We start from the raw sequence: 24,016 nt of genomic DNA, 5'->3' as shown, positions 1-24,016 counted from the left end.
TGATCCTACTGGCTGCCACCCTTCTTTCCCAAGGCTGTTTCCTGTTTGGGTTCCTTGGGCCTTGTATATGCTGTGTTACACGCCCGGCGGTTAGGATTGCCAACTACAGTTGGAAAGTCTTCATTAATGTGAAAACTTTAACTGTCTTTGCAACTTATATTTGACTTTGATAGAAAAGGACATCTGTTCTGAACTACCTAAACTGCAGCGTTGAGCTATTTCTTAGTACCTAGAATAGGTGTGATACTTGAGCCCTATATTTGGTTTTCTATTGCTCGTCCACGGCTGAATTTAGCTATGCCGAACAGACGACGTGCATTTACGAGCTGGCCTCTCAAAGATCATAGTTGTTTCTCCTTGCTGTCTGCGAAATCTATTCTATTTTTTCTCCTTCAAATTAGCCACTGGTCACAACAAGGAAACTGTGTTATTTTGAGCTCGGTAGTCTAAAATCCTATCGCTAGAAAAGCGAGCCATCGAAAGACTTCGGGGTCGAAGCTCTTTAATCTACATGATACTTTCTGACAAGGTTTGACAGAACACATAGATACATTAAACAGGAACCCCCCTTGAGCTACGCCACTATGGCACAGCACGAGCACGAGCTTGAGATAAATATATTTATATGCTTATTGCCGAAACACTCTATGGAAATGCACACTCTATGTCTGCGTAGCATAATAGAGGGTCAAAATCGAATGTCTGATCTATTTCCGAGGAATTAGTCAATCAAGTTGCAGGTATTTCAAGCTATTTCTATGGTTCGTCGTCGCGAAATGAAAGTTCTTGGTTATACAGATACAGCTTCTGCGGCAAAGTAATGATACAACCAGCTGGGTCTGATCTATATAACTTTTGCACCACTAAATTAAAATCGATTCTAAAAGCTATATATAATGTATTAGCTTCTTCTACATCTATTTGACCAATCCGAATAAAATTATAACTGTATTGTAGTGGTTGTACTAGGATGCGTAAAGGGGGGTTATTTGCGGTCCTTGAGTGTCACCGACTGTAGGAACGGATATTATCGGTTTAGACGATCGGATATTAAAACTCCTGTATATAGTAAAATAAGTAACATTTCATCACAACAACTCCAAACTCAATCCCGAGTAGTGTAGGGGTTAACATACTCCGCTTTCATTACCTGTATACAGGAATAGAACCGGAGAGCCCCGGGTTCGATTCCCGGCTCGGGAATATCAACATTAGTGAACATTGCAGGAGTAATATTTTTTTTGCCAAATTAAGCTGGTGTTTTAAGTAATCCTTTATTTACATGCATGTTTCATGAGCAGAATAGGCCTTTTAAGGTATCAAAGGCACAGTTGAAGTTTAGCGAGCAAGCTTGGCTAAATTTCGCTTCGCTACCGAATCATAAGGCTTTATTCTTAGTATACTGGTAGCTAGATCTATTCCGTACGGAGTCTTAGGAGTATCATGCCAGATCATCCTAACATCCATATACCGGAGTACAGCCGAATTATCTTTTTGGGCTCACGCAATCCACCAGAATCTCCATCCCACTCCACTATGCCCTCGGGACTCGTAGAACATGCCACGCTTCATTTTCCTTTTGCATATCGATTCCTCCCCTCCCTTATTACCTTAGCACTCTTTTGCGCAGGAGATGGGATTATCTCCAATTAACGTTTCCAGGGTTTTAGAGTAGTGTTTTGTAGTGTTTCTGTATTTAACGCCTGGAACTCTAGCATCTCAAGAGGTTTGATAAGACTATAATATAATATGTTTCCTAATCATTCTTAGAGACAGATTAAGTAGAGTGGAGAGGGACCATAGTTCTATCGTCTTTAATATCATTATTTCGAGGAGCTAGGAGCTTAGAAGGTTGGCGCCCTAGGCCTTCTACTGCCAGACTATAGAGAGGATATCCTATTATCATTTAGCGAAGTCCTTTAGATGCTTTTCTCCCTCCTGCACCTAGTATTTCTCTCTAAACCCAACGCTGTAAAGAGCAAAGGGTATACTTTCATTATCATCATTGACTAAATCAGGAGAATTTGCCGCACCTCTACAGTATCATCTTCAGCGCTATTGCCATCATTTATGTATCTTCTTAGCGACATTTCCTCCGCCATATGTCCACTCCGCTCCGCCCTGATTCCCCGAGTGAATGCCAAGATGTTCCGCCTGCACTAACGTATGAATCCCGCACCGACATTTGGGCTACGTTTCCCTCAACCACATATACAGACGACAATTCCTAAGCCTTTCTTCTTGCAATTCATGAAGCTGAGGAGCTGACCTCTCTCACCATGAGTTACAGCAAGAAAGACGAAGACGGCGATGCCGCAATTATGAAGGTGGACCGAACCTCTGTCTTTCAAGAAGGTGCGCACCAAACCCCCCTTCCCCCAAATCCCAGCTAACACCTACCAGCACGATTGTTCAATTCCTCTCCCATCCAACCTCGAAGATGTCGAGTTCTTCTCACCAAGATTGCCCTCCTTCTCTACACCGGGGAACGATTTCCTACCAACGAAGCCACGACGCTTTTCTTCGGCATCTCGAAGCTGTTTCAGAACAAAGATGCCAGTCTACGACAGATGGTTCATCTCATTATCAAGGAGTTGGCGCATTCCGCAGAGGATATTATTATGGTCACAAGTACGATTATGAAGGATACCGGCGGTGGAACGGATGCGATTTACAGACCCAATGCTATTCGCGCCTTGTGCCGTATCATTGACGTGAGTGACTCTATAAGTGTTGGAAGGCTTATATTAATCATAGCAGGGGTCGACGGTACAAAGTGTGGAGCGTGTCATGAAGACAGCGATTGTAGACAAGAACCCATCAGTTTCTTCCGCCGCCCTCATTTCCTCATACCACCTCCTACCAATCGCGCGCGACGTTGTTCGAAGATGGCAGAGCGAGACTCAAGAGGCGGCAAGCTCTACGAAATCATCTGGTGGATTCTCTCTAGGTTTCTCATCGTCTTCGGGACAAATGCCAGTCAACAACTCTACCATGACACAATACCACGCAATTGGACTTCTCTACCAGATGAGAATGCACGACAGGATGGCATTGGTCAAGATGGTTCAGCAATTTGGAACTGCCGGGGCCGTAAAGAGCCCTGCTGCTACTGTTATGCTTGTTCGACTGGCAGCTCAATTGGCGGAGGAGGATCAACAACTTCGGAAGCCAATGATCCAGCTTTTGGACGGCTGGCTTCGACACAAGAGCGAGATGGTTAATTTTGAGGCTGCTAAAGCAATTTGTGATATGCGAGATGTCACAGATGCTGAAGTCACCCAGGCTATCCACGTTCTCCAATTGTTCCTGACATCTCCCCGCGCAGTTACCAAATTTGCTGCTATCAGAATACTCCACAACTTTGCATCCTTCAAACCCCAGGCTGTTCATCCCTGCAACCCCGATATCGAACTGCTCATCTCTAACAGCAATCGCTCGATTGCCACATTTGCAATCACTACCCTTCTGAAGACTGGAAATGAGGCCAGCGTTGATCGTCTGATGAAGCAAATTTCTGGCTTCATGGCCGATATTACTGACGAATTCAAGATCACAATCGTTGAAGCCATTCGAACACTCTGCCTGAAGTTTCCTAGCAAGCAGGCTGGCATGCTAGCATTCCTTAGTGGTATATTGCGGGATGAGGGAGGGTACGAATTCAAGCGCGCTGTTGTTGAGAGCATGTTTGATTTGATCAAATTTGTACCCGACTCCAAGGAGGATGCTTTAGCGCATCTTTGCGAGTTCATCGAAGATTGCGAATTTACAAAGCTGGCTGTTCGTATCTTGCATCTACTGGGTCTGGAAGGTCCAAAGACCTCGCAACCCACGAAATACATCCGGTACATTTATAACCGTGTTGTTCTTGAAAATGCAATTGTTCGTGCTGCGGCAGTCACAGCTCTAGCGAAATTTGGCGTGGGCCAGAAAGATCCAGAGGTCAAGCGCAGCGTCACTGTTCTTCTCACCAGATGCCTGGATGATGTTGATGATGAAGTTCGTGATCGTGCGGCCTTGAATCTGAGACTCATGAGCGAATCAGATGAAATGGCAGATCGGTTTATCAAGAATGGTGATTATTCCTCTCAAATCGGCAAGAGTTCTGCTAATTTCATTTCTAGAAAATACCTTTGCTCTTCCATATTTCGAACATCAACTAGTAATGTACGTTACAGCGGAAGACAAGACAACATTTGACACAGCTTTCGACATTGCAGCTATTCCAGTTGTCACCAAGGAGCAAGCAGACGCCGAGGACAGGACCAAGAAGCTTACAACTGTCACACCTACCATCAAAGCTCCCAAGACCGGACCAACAAAACCATCACAATCAAGTACGGAGGCTGCGGCAACAGCTTCGGCTGCTGCCCAGAAATACCAACAAGAGCTTCTACGGATACCAGAGATGAAACTGTATGGCAGTGTGCTGAAGTCCTCGCCTGTGGTAGAATTGACAGAATCAGAAACAGAGTATGTAGTCAGTGTTGTCAAGCATATCTTCAAGGAGCACATTGTCCTCCAATACGAAGTCAAGAACACTCTTCCGGACACTGTTCTCGAAGACGTCTCGGTTGTCGCATCTCCCTCGGAAGAGGAGGAGCTCGAGGAAGATTTTATCATCCCAGCCGCCAAGCTTGCCACCGACGAGCCAGGAACTATTTACGTTTCTTTCAAAAAGTCCAATGGGGAAGGTTCTTTCCCTGCTAGCAGCTTTACAAATGTTTTGAAGTTTACCACGAAAGAAATCGATCCTACGACTGGAGAGCCCGAGGAGACTGGTTACGACGATGAATATCAAGTTGAGGACTTGGAGCTCAATGGAAGTGATTACGTCGTTCCAGCCTTTGCTGGCAACTTCAACCACATTTGGGAGCAAGTCGGGGCTTCAGGCGAGGAGGCAGAAGAAACATTACAGCTCAGTGGGGTCAAGAGCATCGCGGGTAAGTCAACACCGATGATCTTGAACAAGAATATGCTAATTAGTATCAGATGCGACCGAACAACTTGCAACGACCCTTTCATTACAACCTCTGGATGGTACGGATGTACCCATTAACACAACCACTCATACTCTCAAGTTGTTCGGCAAGACTGTCACTGGCGGAAAGGTCGTTGCCAATATCCGGATGGCATACTCTACAAAATCTGGTGTCACAAGTAAAATCGTTGTACGGAGCGACGAGGAAGGAATTGCAGCTCTGGTGATTGGGTCTGTTGCTTAGGGATAGCGAGGGATGGAGTTGAGCCTTTGATGCATTTGATTGATGTCTAGATAATGGTTTTCAAAAGCCGAAGAGAATGGCCTCTCTGGTCTCATTAGGAGTCTGGAAGGTCATAAAATATGATGATGACGCTCTATGAGATTTTATGTGTCTATGATTTGTGATTCCGATTTCTCTGGAACGTAATGTTGACTTTGTTGAAAATTATGGTGGTGCTATTCCTATTTTACTGTTCACCTGGCCTGGTACCTCCATTGGTACATGCATGCCCATGCGGTAAGTGCGGCAGAAATGACGTTGCGATGGTTGGTTGCCAAGAATGTCGCGTCTTTCAAGCAAGCATGAATTCGGATTTCGAGATTTCGCGACTTGAAAAAGGACAGACAACATCCCACCCCACTCCACCTCACCGCTCAACTCTCCTCTCTTCTGAAAACAATCTTTCACCCTCATCTAAATACCGTCCGACACTATGGTGTATGTACGCCAGGACAAGCTTCCCGGCCTGAAGCAATACAAATACTCGGGCGTTGACCACTCCCTCCTCTCGCGCTATGTCCTGAAGCCCTTCTACACCAACTTCGTTATAAAATGTTTCCCCATGTGGATGGCGCCGAACCTGATCACGTTGACGGGCTTCAGCTTCGTGATCGTGAATGTGCTGACGCTGTTGTGGTATACGCCAACGCTGGATCAGGATTGTCCGACTTGGGTTTACTATAGTTGGGCTGCAGGGCTGTTTCTGTACCAGACGTTTGACGCTGTCGATGGGTCGCAGGCGTGAGTTTCTTCATATGTCAAATGGGCAAGGGCATTTGTGCTGATTGTAATATAGGAGGAGAACGCATCAGAGTGGTCCCTTGGGGGAGTTGTTTGATCATGGTGTCGATGCACTGAATACCTCCCTTGAAGTCTTGGTTTTCGCAGCCTCGCAGAACTTGGGAATGGGTTGGAAGACGGTCATGACGCTCTTTGGGTGTTTGTTTTCCTATCCAAACCCCTCGAGACCTTACTAATTGTGTATAGCGCTCCTTACCTTCTACGTGCAAACCTGGGACGAATACCATACAAAGACCCTCACTCTCGGCATAGTCTCTGGCCCTGTGGAAGGAATCGTTATTCTGACATTGGTGTACGCATTCACAGGCGTCATGGGAGGTGGCAGTTTCTGGCAACAATCTATGTTTCACACAATTGGCATACCTCAATTCTCATTTATCCCGTCGTATATCTACAATCTACCTTTCAATGAATGGTACATGATTCAGGGTGGGACTGTGCTGGTTCTGAATACCGTTCAATCGTCAGTCCTTCGCCCTCAACCTCAAAGATCCGGCTAACAAGCAATAGATCCCTGAACGTCATCAAAGCCCGCCGTGCCCGAGGCGACAAGTCTCGCGGCGCTCTCCTTGGCCTCGTCCCCTTTTTCGTAACCTGGACCCTAATCCCCGCCTACCTATACCTGAACCCTGAGATTTTACACAACCATCTCGTGCCTTTTGTCTTCTTCGGCGGGCTTGTGAATGCATACTCAGTCGGCCAGATGATTACTGCTCATCTCGTGGTGTTGGATTTCCCTTACTACAACGTCCTGGTTCTCCCACTTGCGTATGGCGTATTCGACTCTTTAGGGCCCTTATTACAGGACAAATTCGGGGTAGGATGGCCGAGTGCTCTTGGTAGTGGTGGGTATCAGGTCGCGTATATGTTTTGCATGCTTGGTATCGCGATTGGGGTTTATGGAAGCTTCGTGGTATGTTCTTCCTGCCCCCTTGCAAAGATGCGGAGAATTGAAACTGACATCTAAAATAGGTGGATGTAATCGTTACGATCTGCGATTACCTCGACATCTGGTGCTTAACCATCAAGCACCCATGGAACGAAGAAGAAGAGGCAAAGAAGGTGCAGTGAGAAAGAAGCACTGTACTTGAGAGAATGTCTGTTGTGATACCCTAATGAGCATAGAAATGGGATGATGGGATGTCGTTAATGAATTTCTTGGCTGTATCTGCCTAACTTTCACTCATGTTTATTTTATACTCTAATGACTCTTATAATTCTGAGTTGCTCGGAGCTAGCAAGCAATTCATTTGCGGATTGGGGCTGGAAGGCGGGGTTTTTCTCTTTTAGATTATTGCCCTAATGAACCAGCAAGTGTTCAGAAAGTCATGACCACTATTACCTTTAAATGAAAGGGCGAAATGCAGACTTGTGTAGGCCAAACGGGCAGTCATCTCTTACAAAGTCCTTCCAAGCGCTTTCATTTTCATTTCATCGGATTACAGGCACAACTGTGCTTGAGCCACTTCTGCGCCGTTAAACTAGCCTTCTATGCGGCCTTCAGTAAGGAGGTGGCTGCGGTGTTGGTGTTTTGCTGCGGCTCATTGGGCCGGGGCCGGGACGGGCCGAGTGAGGGAGGGAGCTTGACACAAAAGCGGCACTTATTGCTATGGATTTTAATTGTCCCATTGCGTCTGGCACATGCTAAAACGGTGCCGCTTTGTCTGTCTACTACGATGTTATTAACACAGCAGCAATACGGAGTATGCCTTACCATGGTCCCATGTTGGCTGGCCCTGAGAGGCTGGTTCCCTTTGGTCGGATGTGAAACTATCAGACAACGATCCCCGTTTGCCAGTGGCAGACTATTTGATAACATGCAGGCCCTTTCAGCAGCTAACCGTTCGGAGCGTCAGAGGCTGCCTTGTGTGAAGTTGGAGGTCTTGTCGTAACAACGAACGCTTTATATTCTGTTTGCTTCCGTGGTTCGTTTGCGTGTAAAAACGATTTGGGTGTCTTCGTCTTGCTTTCTTTATTCCAAATCTTTTGCATAGTAGCGACAAGCTATCAACACTACTGTTTGCTCGGAACTATTATCCAGTCTTCTGAAAAGCTGGGTCATCAAAATGCCGTGGGTGTTAAAAGCAAACCCTTTCTACAAGAAACGCTACTGACTTTGGGAGCAACAGGCCGAAATTCTGCTTCGCTTTCAGGAACAGTGGCCGTTGCCGCTTCGGTGACAGGTGTTCTTACAGCCATGATACCGCCATACCCACAGGAAGTGCAAGCCCACATGTTCGTGAAAATACAGCAGCAGAAGAATTATGTCGCAAGTGGAAATACATGATACCTCGAAGCGACGCAAATAACCGACGCTTTGAAGCTCCAGTAAACACCAAAACCTTCTTCGAGATCGGATGGAAAATCATGGAAAATGATGATCCAGGAACACGGCAAGAAGTCATTTCTAAACTCGGCTCAGAGCAAGGCCTCAAGATAATCAATCTCGCCACAAAAGATTTGGCTGGGGTTCGAACCGCCGAAGCTTCAATCTCGATTTTCAAAGAGCGAATTCTTCCGTTCTTCAGGATCATCTCTCACCCTGATGTGCTATACTCACTTGTACTGGAGAACCCCATTGATACTATTTATACTTTTATCTTCGGCCCAAGTGGCAAACGTGGCCTGAGTGTGTTTGAATTTGCAGCATCCGCTCTGTGTACAATGATGGGTAGTCGATTCTCAAGTGATGAGGAAGTCGCTGTGATTGCTCTTTCATCTGTTCTCGCAGTTCTCGACAGGGTGATCGAGCTTAACCAGAGCGCCCAAGTCATTGAGGGCTTCACCGGTATCATCGAGACCATCTCTGCGTGCAGTCCCGAAGACTCCATGACACTAAATTCACAACAAAGCCTGGCCCGAATCAAACGCCGTCTTCACATTGGCTCCTCGCTTCCTTCCGCATCAACGCAACCGGCTTTGGCCAGCGCCCCAGCTGCGACCTTTGAACTGACGCAAGACCTGCCTGGAAAACTTTCCGCCAAGGGCGCTCGGCACGACAATGACCATGCGAGCATCGCCGAGATACAAATTCTACCGACTAGTCTAGAAATTGTTTCCCCACGACAAGAATACCTTCCATTACTCGATTCGACGCAGCATCATCTACCCGGCCTTGCAGGGCTTCTGGATCGACAATTTCGACTCTTACGCGAAGATACAGTTGGTCAATTGCGAGATGCTGTGCGTGAAGAGGTTACAAGACTGGGCAATCCAGCGCACAATGTGCCAATGCATCAGAATCAACAAGGCATTCGCAAGCTTGTCTATCACAACGTCCGTTTCGATCGCATGTGTGTAGATCGCAGAAGGGGTCTACAAGTCGTCGCGGAGTTCGACCAACCTTCCCAGATCAAAAATAAGTCTAGCAAACAACGAGAAGATTGGTGGAAAGGAAGCAAACTTCTGCAAGTTGACTCACTGGTCTGCTTCGTTTCTTCGACGGGAAAGATTGTATTCTTCTCTGTGTGCGACCCAGCCCCCGAGGAAAAGATTCTGAACTTCCAAAGCGAGATGATCTTCCAAGTCTCTTTAGACACGCGAAACAGGCATCTGTGCTGTTGAGTTTCGCTGAATACAAACACGAGCATGCAATTTGGATTGGTACACATATCGTTACACATACTAAAACTCGACAATCGCTGGTTGAGTTTCCCGGGGTCCTCCTTCCATCTTTCCAACCAACTTTGGAAGCTTTGCAGAAGATGAGCAAGACCTTGGATCTTCCATTCGCCGAGATCATTGCACAGAACTCACAGACTACAGATGCAACTTTACAACCTCCTGCCTACGCCGCTCGTCCTGGCTTCGCATTCAAGCTGGATGTCCTCACCAGTGCCACCACTGGTAGACCCCTAACTTTAAGCCCCGGAAAAGGATTCGACTTTAAAAAACTTGAAGAACACTCGACGCTTGACAGCGCTCAAAGACGTGCGGTCATCCAAGCTCTCAGTACGGGGTTGGCTCTCATCCAAGGGCCTCCGGGCACAGGTAAGAGTTACACAGGCGTAGCAATCCTAAAAGCTTTGATCCACAACAGGAAGGCTGCTAAACTGGGTCCTATTATCTGTGGTAAGAAAACAGAAATCTCATTTACTTTCGTTCCCAGCACGTTTCGGATTTGACTCGGACAATATCTCACAGCTCATGGGTCATTCCGAACACCTTTCGAAGTTTGCCCAAAATAAAGCTGACTCCAGTTTCTGTAGTTTGTTATACAAATCATGCTCTCGATGGACTTTTAGAGCATCTAGTCAAAGAGGGCATGAAGCAAGTCATCCGCCTGGGCTCGCGATCCAAATCCACTTTGCTTGCCAACTGCACCCTTCAAAATGTCAGAGAGAGTATTGAACCCACGAAAACGGAGAAGCACGATAGGTGGCAAAATAATAAGGACATTGGAGAAATAGTGGAAGAGATTCAAAGTATAGTAGTGGCGTTGAGCAGTCCCAAGTCATGGACCAACATCAAAGCTCATTTGTCGAGGAACCATCAACAGCATCATCAGGAGCTATTTGGCCAGGGAGTCGACGCCGAGGGGTTTCAGGAAGTCCGAGGCAAGAAGTTCAGAGTCGTGGAAAGTTGGGTCAGAAACGCACCAAAGAAACTCACTTCCAATCGCCCCGTCCCGCATCTTGAGGGGCTTTCTCTGAAGGAGATGTCAGCCTCTGAGCGTGCCGCTTTGTACAATCATTGGATTAAGCGAAGGAGTGCAGAACTAACCAGTGAACTCACTCATGCATTGGATTCCTACCATAGCTCCAAATCTGCATTAGACAAGTGCCACAGCGAGCTGGATCTTCGATGTCTCAGACAAGCACACATTATCGGTGTCACAACATCTGGTTTAGCAAGGAATATCGAATTGCTCCAACGGGTCCATGCGAAGGTCATGCTTTGCGAGGAAGCTGGCGAAGTTCTCGAAGCACATACTCTTACAGCCTTTCTTCCTGGAATAGAACATGCCATTTTGATTGGCGACCATGAGCAATTACGGCCCCAAATCAACAATTACGAACTTCAACATGATAATCGTCGAGGCCAGAAATATTCCCTCGACATTTCTCTGTTTGAACGTCTCGTGAAGCCGCAGCCGGGTACCTTCTCAGTTCCATTGAGCGCGTTGAAAACCCAGCGGCGGATGCACCCATCGATGTCCGAATTGATCAGAACCACGCTTTATCCGGATTTGCAAGATTACCCATCCGTGAAGGAATATCCAGAAGTTGTTGGTATGAGAAATCGTTTGTACTGGCTTGATCATCAGAAGAAGGAAGACCCGCAACCCTCCCAGGCCGTGTCCCTCTCCAAAACCAACACCTTCGAAGTGGAGGTAGTCGCCGCTCTTGCGACTCATCTTGTGAAGCAAGGAACATATAGCAGCGAGGATATTGCTACCATCACTCCCTATCTAGGCCAACTGCAGAAAATCAAAAAGCGCCTCGCAAGTTCCTTCGAAATCGTGGTTAGTGATCGAGACCAAGAAGATTTGGAAGCGAAGGGGCTTCAAGATGACCCAGAGACATCAGCTGGCCCAGACTTGGTACAGAAAACAACGATGCTTAATGCTTTACGAATTGCAACAGTCGACAATTTTCAGGGAGAGGAAGCTAAAGTCGTTATTATCTCATTGGTCCGGAGCAATGATGAGCGAAAGTGCGGATTTTTGAAGACCTCAAATAGGATCAATGTGCTGCTGAGCCGGGCACAACACGGCATGTGAGTAACCTTCCAGGAGGAATATTTCCCACTTCGGACAGCTTGGGAGTCATTACTTCACTTTAGAAATATCTGAAGAGTCGACTACCCCTGAAATATACTAGACAATGCTGACTCCGAATTCTTGACTGTAGGTACATCATCGGCAATTCTGATACTGCAAGACCTGTTCAAATGTGGGCTGGAGTGCTTTCAATTCTAGAGAATTCCCACAGCATTGGTCCTACCTTGGCATTATGTTGTCCTCGGCATAAAGAAACACCAATCGAGGTCTCTGAGCCTGACGACTTCGTTCGACTAGCCCCGGAAGGTGGATGTTCACAGAGATGCTCATCTAGATTGCTGTGTGGCCATTCATGTATTAATAAGTGCCATTCAACAGCCTTGCACAATTCGGTCCGCTGCCTCGAACGTTGTCCGCGAACTAAGAAAGGGTGCGAGCATGAGTGCCCAAAGCTTTGCGGAGATAAATGCGACTCGAAATGCCAGGTCATGGTGTATAATATCCCTCTACTTTGTGGACATGTCGCCGCGCAGCTAAGATGCTATGAAGCGCAGAGACCCGAGAAAGTCGAATGTCAGGTTCAAATGGAGCAAACAATCACACATTGCAGCCATAAGATTTTTGTCCGTTGCTACGAGCTGCCTCTAGACGTCAACTACCCTTGTTCAGCGACCTGCGGAGCTGCTTTAGCTTGTGGGCACAACTGCACAAACACTTGCAGAGATTGCAGGGTTAGACTCGAAGGTGTCATTGCGCAAGAGAACCATGGGGTTTGCAACACTAAATGTGGAAGATCATACACTACTTGCAACCATAGCTGCAAAGCCAAATGCCACAATGACGAGCCCTGTCCTCCGTGCACCAATCGCTGCGAAGTCAGTTGCACTCATTCGAAATGCAGCAAGCTGTGCCACGAACCTTGTATTCCCTGCGCAGAAAGTTGTTCCTGGTCTTGCCCTCACCGGGGACAATGCCCCTTGCCTTGTGCAGTCCCTTGCGATCTTTTGCCATGCTCAGAGCGCTGTGGAAAGAAGTTAGCATGTGGGCACCGATGTCCATCTGTTTGTGGAGAAATCTGTCCAGGTTCAAAGTACTGTCAGACGTGTGCTAACCAAACAACTAAAGACATGATCGTTGATTTCATTATGTCATCCACTTTTGAGGAGGTCAATCTTGATGAAAGTTCTTGCATAGTACCACCATGTGGTCACATCCTAACGTTGGAGAGCATGGATGGGCATATGAGCATGTCTGATTTCTACACCATGGACGCTGAAGGGTCTATTATAGGCTTGAAGAACAATGCGGAACCATTCTCTGCTTCTGGAATGAAAAGCTGCCCGACCTGTCGAGGTCCGTTGCGAACTCTCAACCGATATAGTCGGATCGTTCGACGAGCCCTAATCGACGAGGCAACAAAAAAGTTCATCGTCTGGGCTAACATGAACTTCGTCCCTCTGGTAGCTAGGATGCAGGGGATTGAGGTAGACCTTCGCGAGAGTACTGAAGGTCCCCAACAAACAACGCGTGTGGTGTCACCAGAAGGCTCTTCTTCTGGACCGCTTCACTTGCGAGGCACTAGGGACCAACAGTTCTCCCAGGTTGTGAAGCTCATGCAAAAGATTAAAAAATACTCACTGGTTCTAAGACTTCGAAACGATGTCAAGAAGTTTCTGGGTCAAGTAGATGAAGGAGAACAGCCATTCGGTCGCATCTACGACCTCGCACAGGACGCCCGTAGACATCGCGGCGTAGATGTCGAACTGGATGCGAAAGTCGACATTTTGCAAGTACGGAACCGTCTTTTGACCACAGTATTGCTTATTAGATGCGATTATACCATCCTCTCTACTTTCCTCAACGATCGAAAAGGTGCGACGCAAGCAGCTGCTCATGGCGTAAGAGTAGACTTGAGCATCAACAGAAAGGACTGCGAAAAGCTGATTGCAGAATCGCTCTCAAGAGACCAGCCTGCAGTCATCGTTGAGGGCCATCTCTACTGGGCACGGTTCTTTGCCCTCGAGCGAAGCTTCGCAGATCCTGCATTGGAACTCACGCAACTCTTAGACGAGGCCCGCGAGCATCTGACCCTCGCACGCAGGATATGCGTTGCATATCCCGGCCAGACAGCCGGCATGCAGGAGGAGACAAGTGATGTTGAGAAGATGCTGCGTGGCTCGACCTTCTACCTGCCAGTAAGCAACGACGAGAAAGCTGCCGTGTATGCGGCCATGGCACAGGGATTTTCGGGTACAGGGCACTGGTACTATTGTGAGAACAACCATCCGTTCACGGTTGGGGAATGTGGGATGCCGATGCAGACCTCACGATGCCCGCAATGCGGTTCTCCTGTTGGTGGCCAGAATCATCAAGCCGTGGGAGGTGTGACACGGGCGACGGATTTGGAACAGCAGTTTGCCGGTCTTGGGATCTGATTCATGTCGCTGTGAAGTGCAGGTGATGGAAATCGGTTGTATTTAGCTAACACATTATTGACATATCCTGGAACAATATTCTATCCAAAGCTATATCGTTCACCAGGACTAATCATGAAAATCTACCATGTCTCGTTATAAAAATCTATGTTTTAGGCTTGACTGGTGGCCAATACCAATTTGTGGTTTATTATACAACAAGCTATGTCGAGTGAAATAGCTAGAGACGAATGCAACACCCCTATACCTGCGCCGAGGTAGAAACGCCAATGTAATTCAATGCTCAAATACCCTCTTATGCCTATGGAGTAAAACTTTTCCTCGCGTTCTTGCTTGCGTCAGTCTCTAACAAATGGGCATCATTTTCGTTGGAGTCGGGAGAAAACTCGAATTGGTGAATCTCGCAATTAGCCCAAGACGTGCCTGTAAGCAAGTAAAAGTTAGAATCGTAGAAAAGGTTGATGGTTTTGGTTGATAAAGAGATAGACATTCTAATTCAAATCCAAGCATGAGAGGAAGGGAAACTTAAAGAGAAACGGGGAGAGGGGGAAATCATACCTCTAGGTGGAACAAGCCCTAATGCTGCGACTTTGGCAGTCGCCTGATTTCCGGGGGAGTATATAGGCTCATTCCAATCATCGGTCAAGTAACGGAGGAAGTTGCCATGTGTGACTACAACTATGCTTTTCTCTGGACGGGCGTAGAGCCAGGCGCGAAGTGTTGCTGCACGAGCTTCGACAGCTGATTTCTCCGAACCCCACGTTCCTTGCTATTATACAACTTGATCAGCTTATGAATTCCAATTAAAGTTGGCGGTAAAAGTCAATTCCTCGTCGAACACGACTATTTGATCCGAAGATTGGGGACAATGAACCAAAAGTGGCGGAGGGGACTAGATCGTGTTTACCTTTGAATTCCACCCCTCAACCACCGCAGCATAGTTTATCTTCCGACTCGCCAACGCGGCACTCTCATCGTCTCCGAAGAGTTTTTGCACTTCGATTTCTAGCTCACCCTGAGGAAAGCCAACATTACACGTCATGTCGCTAACCTCTTGAGCTTCCGGCAACAGGTGAAACTCGACATTCTCCTTCGCTAGCGATGGCCTGAAACAGAGCACCGCTGTCTGAATGGTACGCCGCAGGGGAGATGCTACGATGAGATCGATTGAGTCGTGCGCTGGGAATGTCTCTAGAAGTTTGGCGCATTGTGCTTTTCCTCTCTGGGTGAGACGGGCATCTCGTGTATTGGGATCACGCTGATGATGTATGTTAGCCGCATGCATTTTTTAAAATTGATAAACTGTATCTTGGAGAAAAGAAAAAAGCAACTTACACTGACATTGTGCTCCGCTTCCGCGTGTCGGACGAAGTATATTGAAGGTGGCATATTGTGGAGTTGGAGATGACGAAGTTAAGAAGTATTTTTGGTTAGTTGAGCCAGAATTTTATAGGTAGATGCAACTAGCGTCATTTTTTACACGCGGTGCCACCTGACAAGTCCGACCGCAATACTCCGAGTAGTTTAAGCCACAGGAGTACAATGTGAATACACGCCGATGGTATGAAAACCAAGTATACGGTGGCACAGTAGCATATTGAATCTATCATATTTAAAGACAAGATTCAAGCTTTGGACCCCTTTTTGCTAAGCGAAGACCCCGCATTTTATTCGTGAAATCTATTGGGCAGCATAGAATATAGCACATTTACTTAACTTGAATAGGGAATCTGAACTCATTGGGCTTATTGAAACAGTTGTAGATTTTTGTTTCAGCTTCCAAGGAACTATACATGGAATGTTATAAGGGGCCGTTGTCTAAATGAGCCGCCAAGCACAGCCCTGAAAAGTTCGGCGAAATAAAAGGGGTATATCTACTCGTACACATATCGCCGATGAAAAATTTGATGTAGTCAATACCTTACACTTGCAAATCTGTACGCAGGGGTGACACATCCAGCTTGTTCAACATATTTGACAACTCATAGCATTCCCTAAAAAAACAAGCTTAAGAGCTTACACTTCAGAAGGAAAGTTCTTCTGACGACTTGTCCATAAGTTTGGCAGACTCTGCAGCCATGATTATATAACCATTCAATGGACGTAAATTCGCCAAATGAAAACATCTAAATGCTATAAAGATCACTAAACCAGTGATACGACCCATGCTACGCAAGCTACGTCTTCTGCCAACCAAACAAGTGCGGATTCTAGCCTCATATATTTCTTCTAGAAGTAAGGAGACGGGGTAAGGCGAGTTCTAGACTTTGCTGCGATTTGCGGCTGGGCCAATAGAGGGCAGGAAGATGGGACATTTGGATTTGGGCTGAATGGGCGCGGTGCTATTGAGTGAGAAATATACCTAGGGTAGGGCTGAATGGATGACTTATTGGAGATAAACATTTGGGCTTGCCTCTTGTATTTGTAGGGTTTTCCTTCCTTCGAGGTAAGTTTATTGGGGGTTTTGACAACATAAACAAAGCATTATTATTAAGGACAATTCGAAGATAACTGCAAGACTACCTACCTACCGACGGCCACCACGAAACCTTACTCACCATGGCTCCCTGGAACAAGGAAAGCAGCGCGGCGGTCTACACCACCCCAGTCAACCCTGGGTCTGGGAAAGAGCCGCTCCGCAGCGAAACGAGGAACTCGTGCCTCTCCAACGTCGCAGAATTCGAGAAGAAGGATTCAGTAAAGCACCCCCTCCAAAATCTCGACAACTGTATAAGTATACCACAGATAGCCAAAGATTCCTACCATACAGGCATACAAAAAGCGCATCCGGATCCTCCGCTCCTTCTCCCGCACCGCCTGGCTAATCCTAAACGTCGTAATGATGGGCACCCTCTCCTTCGCGCTCGCCAAGTACTACTTGACGCGCGACCGCCTGATCGAGGGAAACGCGCATCCCTGGGTAACGCCTGCGACCGTGTGGCCCACGGCCATGCTGCTGGGCACAGCTACGGTGACGTTCTTCATGAACCTCATCACGCTCCTGTCGTACTGCTGCGGGGTCGGAGCGGCGGACAAAGCTAGCTCGTTTACCAGCGTGCTGGGCTATGTTTTCCTGTTTGTGCATTTCGCGGCGTGGGCGGTGGCGGCGGGGCTGTATCGCATGGCGAGGGATGGGAAGAATCTTTGGGGGTATAGTTGTAGTGATGCGTCGGATCGGATTCAGGAGCAGGTTAAGAGCTTTCTGAATTTTAGGGAGTTGTGTACTATGCAGGTATGTTGCTTGCTTGCTTGTTTGTCCGTGTCTTGTTTTGAAGAGGACGGATCCTAATGAATGGGCTGATAGCAAGGAACGTGGTATATCTCAATCATTGAGGCCATTACGTATCTGTTGACGTTCGTTGTCACGCTCATGGTTATGAGAAGAGCCTCGCATAAAAATAAGTTGGCAAACGTGAGGGAGAGCACGCTGACGTATTAGACGGAGTATGAGCAGAATGTAGAACTGGGGACAACCTATAACCCGGGTGTTGGAAAGAAATATATGCCTGTTGCGGCGGGAGCCTACCGTTGATAAGGAACTACCTGGTACATGTGTATTGGGTTTTGCCTATTGTTGGGCTCCAAGGTTTGCAATTCCTACGGGACTTGGATTGGACATTAATGAAACAAATAATCAAACTTCTTGATTAGATAGGGGCATTTTACTCTTGAAAAACCTAGATGTCATACAAATACAGTTGAAGTTCCGGTGCCACCGCATGGCACTAACATGACCAACTACTCGTACCACGAGCACCTCATTGAAGCAATGCCTCGAATTCAGTTGAAAGAGCCGCAGGGAACGAGACGACCTCTTTAGCCCATCAATAGATACCAGGCACCAACTTATACGGCACCTTCTTCTTGAACTCAATCCACGGCGCCCCGTACCTCTTCGTGCAATACTCGTCCAAGATAGGCACACCTCTCGTAGCAAAGTCTCTAAAGAAGAAAGTAGCTATAACAGAGCCCCATATCCACCCACCAGCCGCTAGAGCATATCCTGATCGCATAGACGAATATGCGCCATAGTTTATATGCCTAGCCAACTCAAAGAGTCCACCCGTATACGGCTTCCCCGCATTCTTCGGATCGTTCTTGAAGTCCCGCCGTTGTATCTCCGAAGCAAGCTCCACAACTGTGCCCAACACGAACGAGAAAGTGCCAATGAGGAACAGTGGTGATAGGCCTGTATGTTCGTTGGCGGTAGTGAGGAAGGCGGGGGCGAAATAGGACGCTGCGGCTGTCATGGATAAAATCGAACTCGGAGAATTGAAGAGGATGTTGGCGGCTGCAATTGCCAGAGCGCCAGTGGGTGGCATTTCCTCCTGCGATATAAATAGCACCCAGTATATCTGCTTCATCGCGGTGGTCGCAGCCATCCCAAGCACAATGAGGGCCTTCAACGGGAGCCCAAGAGCAACGATCGAGGCTGAGGACATGGGAGTTCTCGATATAGGTAGGTGATTGAGGATAGGGTCTGCCAGGCCTCGGGCAAGAATGCCATATTGTATAAAGACATCAAGGGTTCGTAGTCCTATGAATAGAGAGGTGCCGAAGGGGGATGCGCGCTTGACCCCGCGACTGAAAACATCGAATTTGTCGGACATGGTCGGTATTTGCAGATATAGGTAGCTTCCAATCGAGTCGCTGTCTGCAGAGAGAACTCATTGGGATGCGGATGGGTCGCCATTCTTATAATATATATGTCGAGAGGCTGAAGCTGAGAATCGAGATTTATGAGGCGACGCCATTTCCAAGCATCGCAGCTAAATATGTCCCCGAAAAGTGTGCGAGGGTATGTATTACTTTCGACCTCCGTCTTCGACCGTGATTTCTAAACTTTCATTTCCTCCCACCAATCATGCAGGATACTAATTGATGCTAGATACAGTTTAATACACTTCATGTCGAATATAGCTTCATTAGGCCTCGAAAGTCGGCGGAACCACTTCAAGCTGATATTGGTCAGATCCTTCAAGCACTGAAGACTAAATCGTTTTGATTTCTCGACCATGATTGTTAGCAAAGCCCAATTCCTGGAACAATCTGCCAGAACTGTAGCCATTTCCTAAGTGGGGAAGGGGGAGTCCAGACTAGACTCCCCTGGCTCTTTCTTGAACATTTCCATTTCCTTGTTCCATGGCCCACTAGCTGTACCACCATATCTAACGTGTCAACTAATTCTAGAAGTATTCTTTAAGCCCGGTAGTATGAAAAGCACTCAAAATCGAATTGATGTGGTCTGATGCGTGAAATCAGAGTGCTCCTCTGCACCAAGTACATTGGCAGTCTCAAGCGTAAGTGGATTTCTTCATCCTAGCCATAAGTACCGTCCTTAAGCGGGTCGAAAGCGACAAACAGGTAATTGATAAAGAATGCTTTTACCAACACTGGCCGAACCTAGGAAATTGTAGCCTTTCTAGTCCCTTTGTATGTAGCTCAAATAGACATCCTATATTCCTTGCAAATGTGAAAGTATTTTCAGATTCGAACTGATAAAGAAACATATGCCTGGTTTCAATTTTACCCAACTCCTGAAATGCCATGCGGAACACCAAATATGCATCCCAACTCTATTTCAAATCCTTCGACCCGCACCCTTTGTTGCTTTGCAGCATCACATCATTAATCTTCATCTTCGCTTTCCTGCACTCTCTTCTTCGACTGATCTTCCACTTTCTCTGGCAGATACGCCAGGGGTATCAGACCCAGGAGCCCGACCAGCACCAGCACCACCCAGACAAGATAGCCATGGAAGAACTGTGTTTTAGCCCCCGCAGCAAAAAGACTCGTAAACGCAGCTGGACCAACGGTACGAATAGCGCTCGTCATAGTAAGGGCTATTGCGTTGAGTGTCCCGAGACTTTGCTGAGAAGGAGCGATGTCATTCAATGCAAGCTGCACCCCGGCTGAACATAAAAAATTAGCCACTAGTAAAACAGTAACTCCTATGTGAGAGAAGAGCACTCACTGAAAGCCATAGCAACGCCACTCCCTCCTATCTGCACAACTGGCGCGACGACCCAAAATGCTGTCGTCCAGCCCTTTCTCAAAAAGGCATTGCAGATAGGAGCTGATGTGAAGAAAATGGGCCACACGTAAAGACATAATCTCAGAATACCGCCCGTGCCGATTTTGTGTTGGAGTGGCGGGAAGACGAAGAGTAGCCAGATGGCTTGTGAGACGCCGATTCCGGCTATGAAAGCGGCATTTTGGAGAGGAGTGAAGCCGTAACCGCCCCTTTGGACACTGGTGAACCAGAAGACGGGTGTTACTTGGGAAATATGTTAGTCTGGAGAGAGATTGTGGTATAGTAAGAGGCACGTACTGGCGGTATAGGCTAGACCGAGAGCCATTACGTGGCAATAGATGGCAAGGACGATGCCTACTCCAGGGGATTTGATGATCTCAAGTGTACTCATTGGGGGTTTCACGGTTGGATGATCCTTGTCTTTCCGTTTGAGTGTCTGAAGTTCCGTTTAGCTTTCTCCAGCTGTAATTGTGCAGAGTGCTTACCTCTTTAATCAAGATCGCGCAACTGATAGCAGCACCGGCCCCAATTGTACCGGTGATAAAGGTGGGCAAAGCATAGGGATAATCTTTCAAAAATTGAAAGGATCCAAATATCCTGGGCCATTGCTCCGCAGGTGTAGAAAAAACACCACCTAATAATGGTTAGCTGAAACCTACAAATACTTCCTCCCAGCTTGATTGATAACTTACCGATCAAAGGACCTAGAAAAATGCCTAGATTTCCACTAAAAGCAAAGAAACTAAACGCTCTGGCCTGTGTGTTCGCCGTGCTGTTTTCGGACAGCATCGTCCTTACGGTCCTGTTATTAAATTCATCTGATTAGCCCCAAATCATTATCTGATACGTTTGGGCAAGAGCTCATACACAATCGTCCCTGCAAAGACCCCAGCACAGCATCTAAATAACACCATCTGCCATATCCTCTTACTAAGTCCAAAAATAGCCGTCGCGATCGCCACTCCTGTCAATGAAAACACGAGCACAGGTTTTCGACCGACACGGTCCGAGGCTCGGCCCCATTGGATCATGAGCAGCATTTGCGTGAAAGAGAATGCTGATTCCTATCGAAATTAGCACTCTCCAAAATCAGATCATCCATCCTTTCGGATCAAAAAAGAAGAGAAATATTTAGGCACGAATGTAGCGGTTTCCCACGTCTCAAGTCCAAAATCAGGGGAGAAACATACAATGAATCCTGAATAAAATCCAATATCCTCTTCATCTAAATTGCCCGTCTCCTCGATCATCTTTGGTAGGAAGGGAAAAATGCCAAAGAAAGCAATTGGTTCGATCAAGCGTGCGAAGCACAGCAAGAAAATCTGTAGCTTCGGTAATGGTTTATCTTCCTCCTCACCACCATCACCTTCGCCATTGGACTTGAGCACGCCAATTCCGTTTCCATCCCCAATGCTTTCTTCTGCTATCAGAGCCTCTTCATAGATGGGCAGTGGGTCAGCGGCAAGGAGGGGTGTGTTTTCATCTGAGGGCTTGTGCCCAGTTGAAGGGGCCATATTTGGTGTTTGGTTGAGGTTGCGCGGGAAGAATAAATAGAGGAGAGCTATATAAATATGTTGGAATTGCAAGGTTGTGCCGGTATGTCGCCCGACAAGGTACAGAGCACGTATGCGGTTGCAGCCTGGGGGAAAGGCGCGAGGCTTGGCTGGGCGATCTCACGCCCGGTGATTGTTCTCTCTAAACTGGAAAATGAGGTAGATTTCATTCAATATCAAAGGGTACCGATGGCTGAGTTATGTACTTATTCGGTCATGGAATAAGAGGTGAGGTTTTGGATCTTTGATCGAGTCATCAGAGGAGATTGTATTGTTAAGCTGGGTGCTGACTCAGCGCAAGTATATCCAAAGTGGGGTGCTCGGTATGGATGGGGCCGGGCGTCGTCCAAATCGTTTAATTGCGATTCGGCTCAGAATGCACAGATATACATGGCAAGAGTAATACATAACTTAATCCTAATATGGAATCCTATTTGCAAAATGCAACTGGCTACCCCCAACATCAAAAGCAATAACATAACTCCTCTGCCACACCTCCCCAATAATCATGACATCCTCACTCGGATCGCCGCCATCAGCGAAAGCCGAGAAACACACGTTTTCGTACCCCGGCAGTCCATTCAGACTCCTTACGATCATATCCTGCGGATCCATAGGCATGAGTTTACCACCGATCTTGAACGCCGCGTACGGTGCCGTGGCATTGCAATCCACGATCCAGTACTCGAGCGTTTCATTGTAAACGGCAGGCGGCGAGAACTGGGCGTTCAGATCTGCAGCTGCAGCACTGGGCACAAAATTCGGCGCCGTGCCACTATCGACAATACTCTGATACGTGCCGCCAGACACATGCGTCCCGTTCTTGAGAGCATAGATCAGCTCGTGCGTGGTGATGTACCAAGTAAAATCCGTCAGATCAGAAGAGCTGGCCAGCTTTTCGATGGGCACGGTCGTGAAAGGCGCAGAGTAGTATTTGGAAGACACGAGGCCGCCAATTGCCATGGTTCCAGCATTGGCTGCGGGAGATGTACCTTGCGGTACTCGGTCCAGAGCGAGTGTGAAGACGGCATCTGTCACGATTTCTTCTTTGACCATAGTCGTGAAGATTGGATCGTAGACTGCTTGGCTCCCGTTACTGCGATAAGTTGCGGAGGTTAAAGCGGGATACGCCAAGCCGACGAGCGCAGATGAAGTCCCATCGCCTTCCCACATTGCTGAGTTGACCAAGGCTACCTCTTGCTTCGAGACTTTGAGACCACCCATACTGATGGGTGCGTAACCCATTGAGCCATTCAAAGCCTCGGCTTCGGGAAAATAACTGATGGCGAATTCCTGAGATGTTATATTCGTGAACGAGCCCTCGGCAGCATTGTACACCGGCCCAAAAGCACAAGTCTCTTGGGAAACCACCGCATTCGTGTTGGGATCAATACAAGTAAATTCATCAGACACAAACCATGTGTCCGAACTGCCGGTATCGATAAAAGCCACGAATTCTTGAGATTTGCTCCCGAGCCACGTGAGGTTCAAAACAGGATATACACCATCGAAAATAGTATTAACCGTCTCACTGCCTTTTCCTTTTCCATTGCCACTGTGGGGGTTGTGAGGGTGGTGGGCCCACCGTTGTCTTGCTGGGCTGTTCAAGACATTGGGGTTGGGATGTGCCGTCAAACTGAATTGCTGCGCTGATGGCGCTTCAGCAATGGAAACATCTCGAGTTGAAAAGAGCCCTGTGGGACTGCATGAGCTGAGCTGTATGAGATATGTGATCGATAAAGATCCCGTGAGACCGGGGCTTGAGATACGCATACTGAGAATTGTCTATATACAGTAGTAGATCTCTGAACCAACTTACGGGTTTGAGCAAATGCTCTCTTATATAAAATTTCCGTGGCAAATTGAGGATACTGCTATACGCCCGCTGTCCCCGTCAGCCAAGTATTATCCAGAGGAAATGCTTACCGTTTGAGTACTGTAAAGATATGCGCCTTCTGCTTAGAGCTAGAAGATCATCTAACTGCGAAGATGGGACGATCCGCTAGCTTTAAGGAGAAGGTATACAGCCATAGTCAACACTAGAAGATTGCTATGGCGGCCAAGATTTCCACTGGCGCAAACGCGTCTAGCGTCTCTCTAAGCGCAGGCTTTACTCCCCCTGTAGTAAGGGAGTGAAGCTATATTTTGATTGCTTGCTACGATATGCTGATTGGTTATTTAGGAAGGTGCATGGTGCGGGAAAAGAG

The 24,016-nt window shown here is 47.3% G+C and overlaps 6 protein-coding genes and 1 non-coding gene across 7 annotated transcripts; 4 read left to right on the top strand and 3 right to left on the bottom strand.

Moving 5' to 3' along the window:
• The first annotated feature begins 1,109 nt into the window (after window positions 1-1,109).
• Window positions 1,110-1,203, top strand: LHYA1_G001567. Its single transcript has one exon. It is a non-coding gene; the product is annotated as a tRNA-Glu (tRNA).
• A 1,031-nt stretch (window positions 1,204-2,234) lies between these two features.
• Window positions 2,235-5,225, top strand: sec21 (putative coatomer subunit gamma; the record flags this gene model as incomplete). The annotated part of the gene is made up of 5 exons (XM_031146547.1): window positions 2,235-2,355; window positions 2,404-2,714; window positions 2,761-4,075; window positions 4,125-4,943; window positions 4,993-5,225. Coding segments are annotated over 5 exons (2,799 nt in total), but the record flags the coding sequence as incomplete, so codon positions are not given.
• A 472-nt stretch (window positions 5,226-5,697) lies between these two features.
• Window positions 5,698-7,136, top strand: LHYA1_G001565 (putative CDP-alcohol phosphatidyltransferase class-I family protein; the record flags this gene model as incomplete). The annotated part of the gene is made up of 5 exons (XM_031146546.1): window positions 5,698-6,005; window positions 6,061-6,203; window positions 6,252-6,528; window positions 6,576-6,978; window positions 7,038-7,136. The coding sequence occupies 5 exons, from the start codon at window positions 5,698-5,700 to the stop codon at window positions 7,134-7,136; spliced, it is 1,230 nt and encodes a 409-aa protein (XP_031009111.1).
• A 7,387-nt stretch (window positions 7,137-14,523) lies between these two features.
• On the bottom strand, window positions 14,524-15,611 carry LHYA1_G001564 (putative phosphatase; the record flags this gene model as incomplete). Its single annotated transcript, XM_031146545.1, has 4 exons — window positions 14,524-14,645; window positions 14,781-14,991; window positions 15,130-15,480; window positions 15,558-15,611. 4 exons carry the CDS (start codon window positions 15,609-15,611, stop codon window positions 14,524-14,526), a joined length of 738 nt encoding a protein of 245 aa, XP_031009110.1.
• A 1,170-nt stretch (window positions 15,612-16,781) lies between these two features.
• LHYA1_G001563 (uncharacterized protein) lies at window positions 16,782-17,754 on the top strand (the record flags this gene model as incomplete). The annotated part of the gene is made up of 4 exons (XM_031146544.1): window positions 16,782-16,919; window positions 16,993-17,454; window positions 17,527-17,634; window positions 17,662-17,754. The coding sequence occupies 4 exons, from the start codon at window positions 16,782-16,784 to the stop codon at window positions 17,752-17,754; spliced, it is 801 nt and encodes a 266-aa protein (XP_031009116.1).
• Window positions 17,755-17,980: 226 nt separating this feature from the next.
• Window positions 17,981-18,832, bottom strand: LHYA1_G001562 (uncharacterized protein; the record flags this gene model as incomplete). The annotated part of the gene is made up of 2 exons (XM_031146543.1): window positions 17,981-18,036; window positions 18,058-18,832. 2 exons carry the CDS (start codon window positions 18,830-18,832, stop codon window positions 17,981-17,983), a joined length of 831 nt encoding a protein of 276 aa, XP_031009115.1.
• A 1,018-nt stretch (window positions 18,833-19,850) lies between these two features.
• Window positions 19,851-21,770, bottom strand: azaK (Efflux pump; the record flags this gene model as incomplete). Its single annotated transcript, XM_031146542.1, has 7 exons — window positions 19,851-20,134; window positions 20,197-20,499; window positions 20,554-20,692; window positions 20,742-20,890; window positions 20,949-21,058; window positions 21,124-21,320; window positions 21,447-21,770. The coding sequence occupies 7 exons, from the start codon at window positions 21,768-21,770 to the stop codon at window positions 19,851-19,853; spliced, it is 1,506 nt and encodes a 501-aa protein (XP_031009114.1).
• Window positions 21,771-24,016: the final 2,246 nt, after the last annotated feature.

Source organism: Lachnellula hyalina, assembly GCF_007821495.1.
Source record: "Lachnellula hyalina strain CBS 185.66 chromosome Unknown contig00008, whole genome shotgun sequence".
NCBI classification, from domain to species: Eukaryota; Fungi; Ascomycota; class Leotiomycetes; order Helotiales; family Lachnaceae; genus Lachnellula; species Lachnellula hyalina.
The sequence above is the reverse complement of the archived record's forward strand: the minus strand, read 5'-3'. Positions and strand labels throughout refer to the sequence as shown.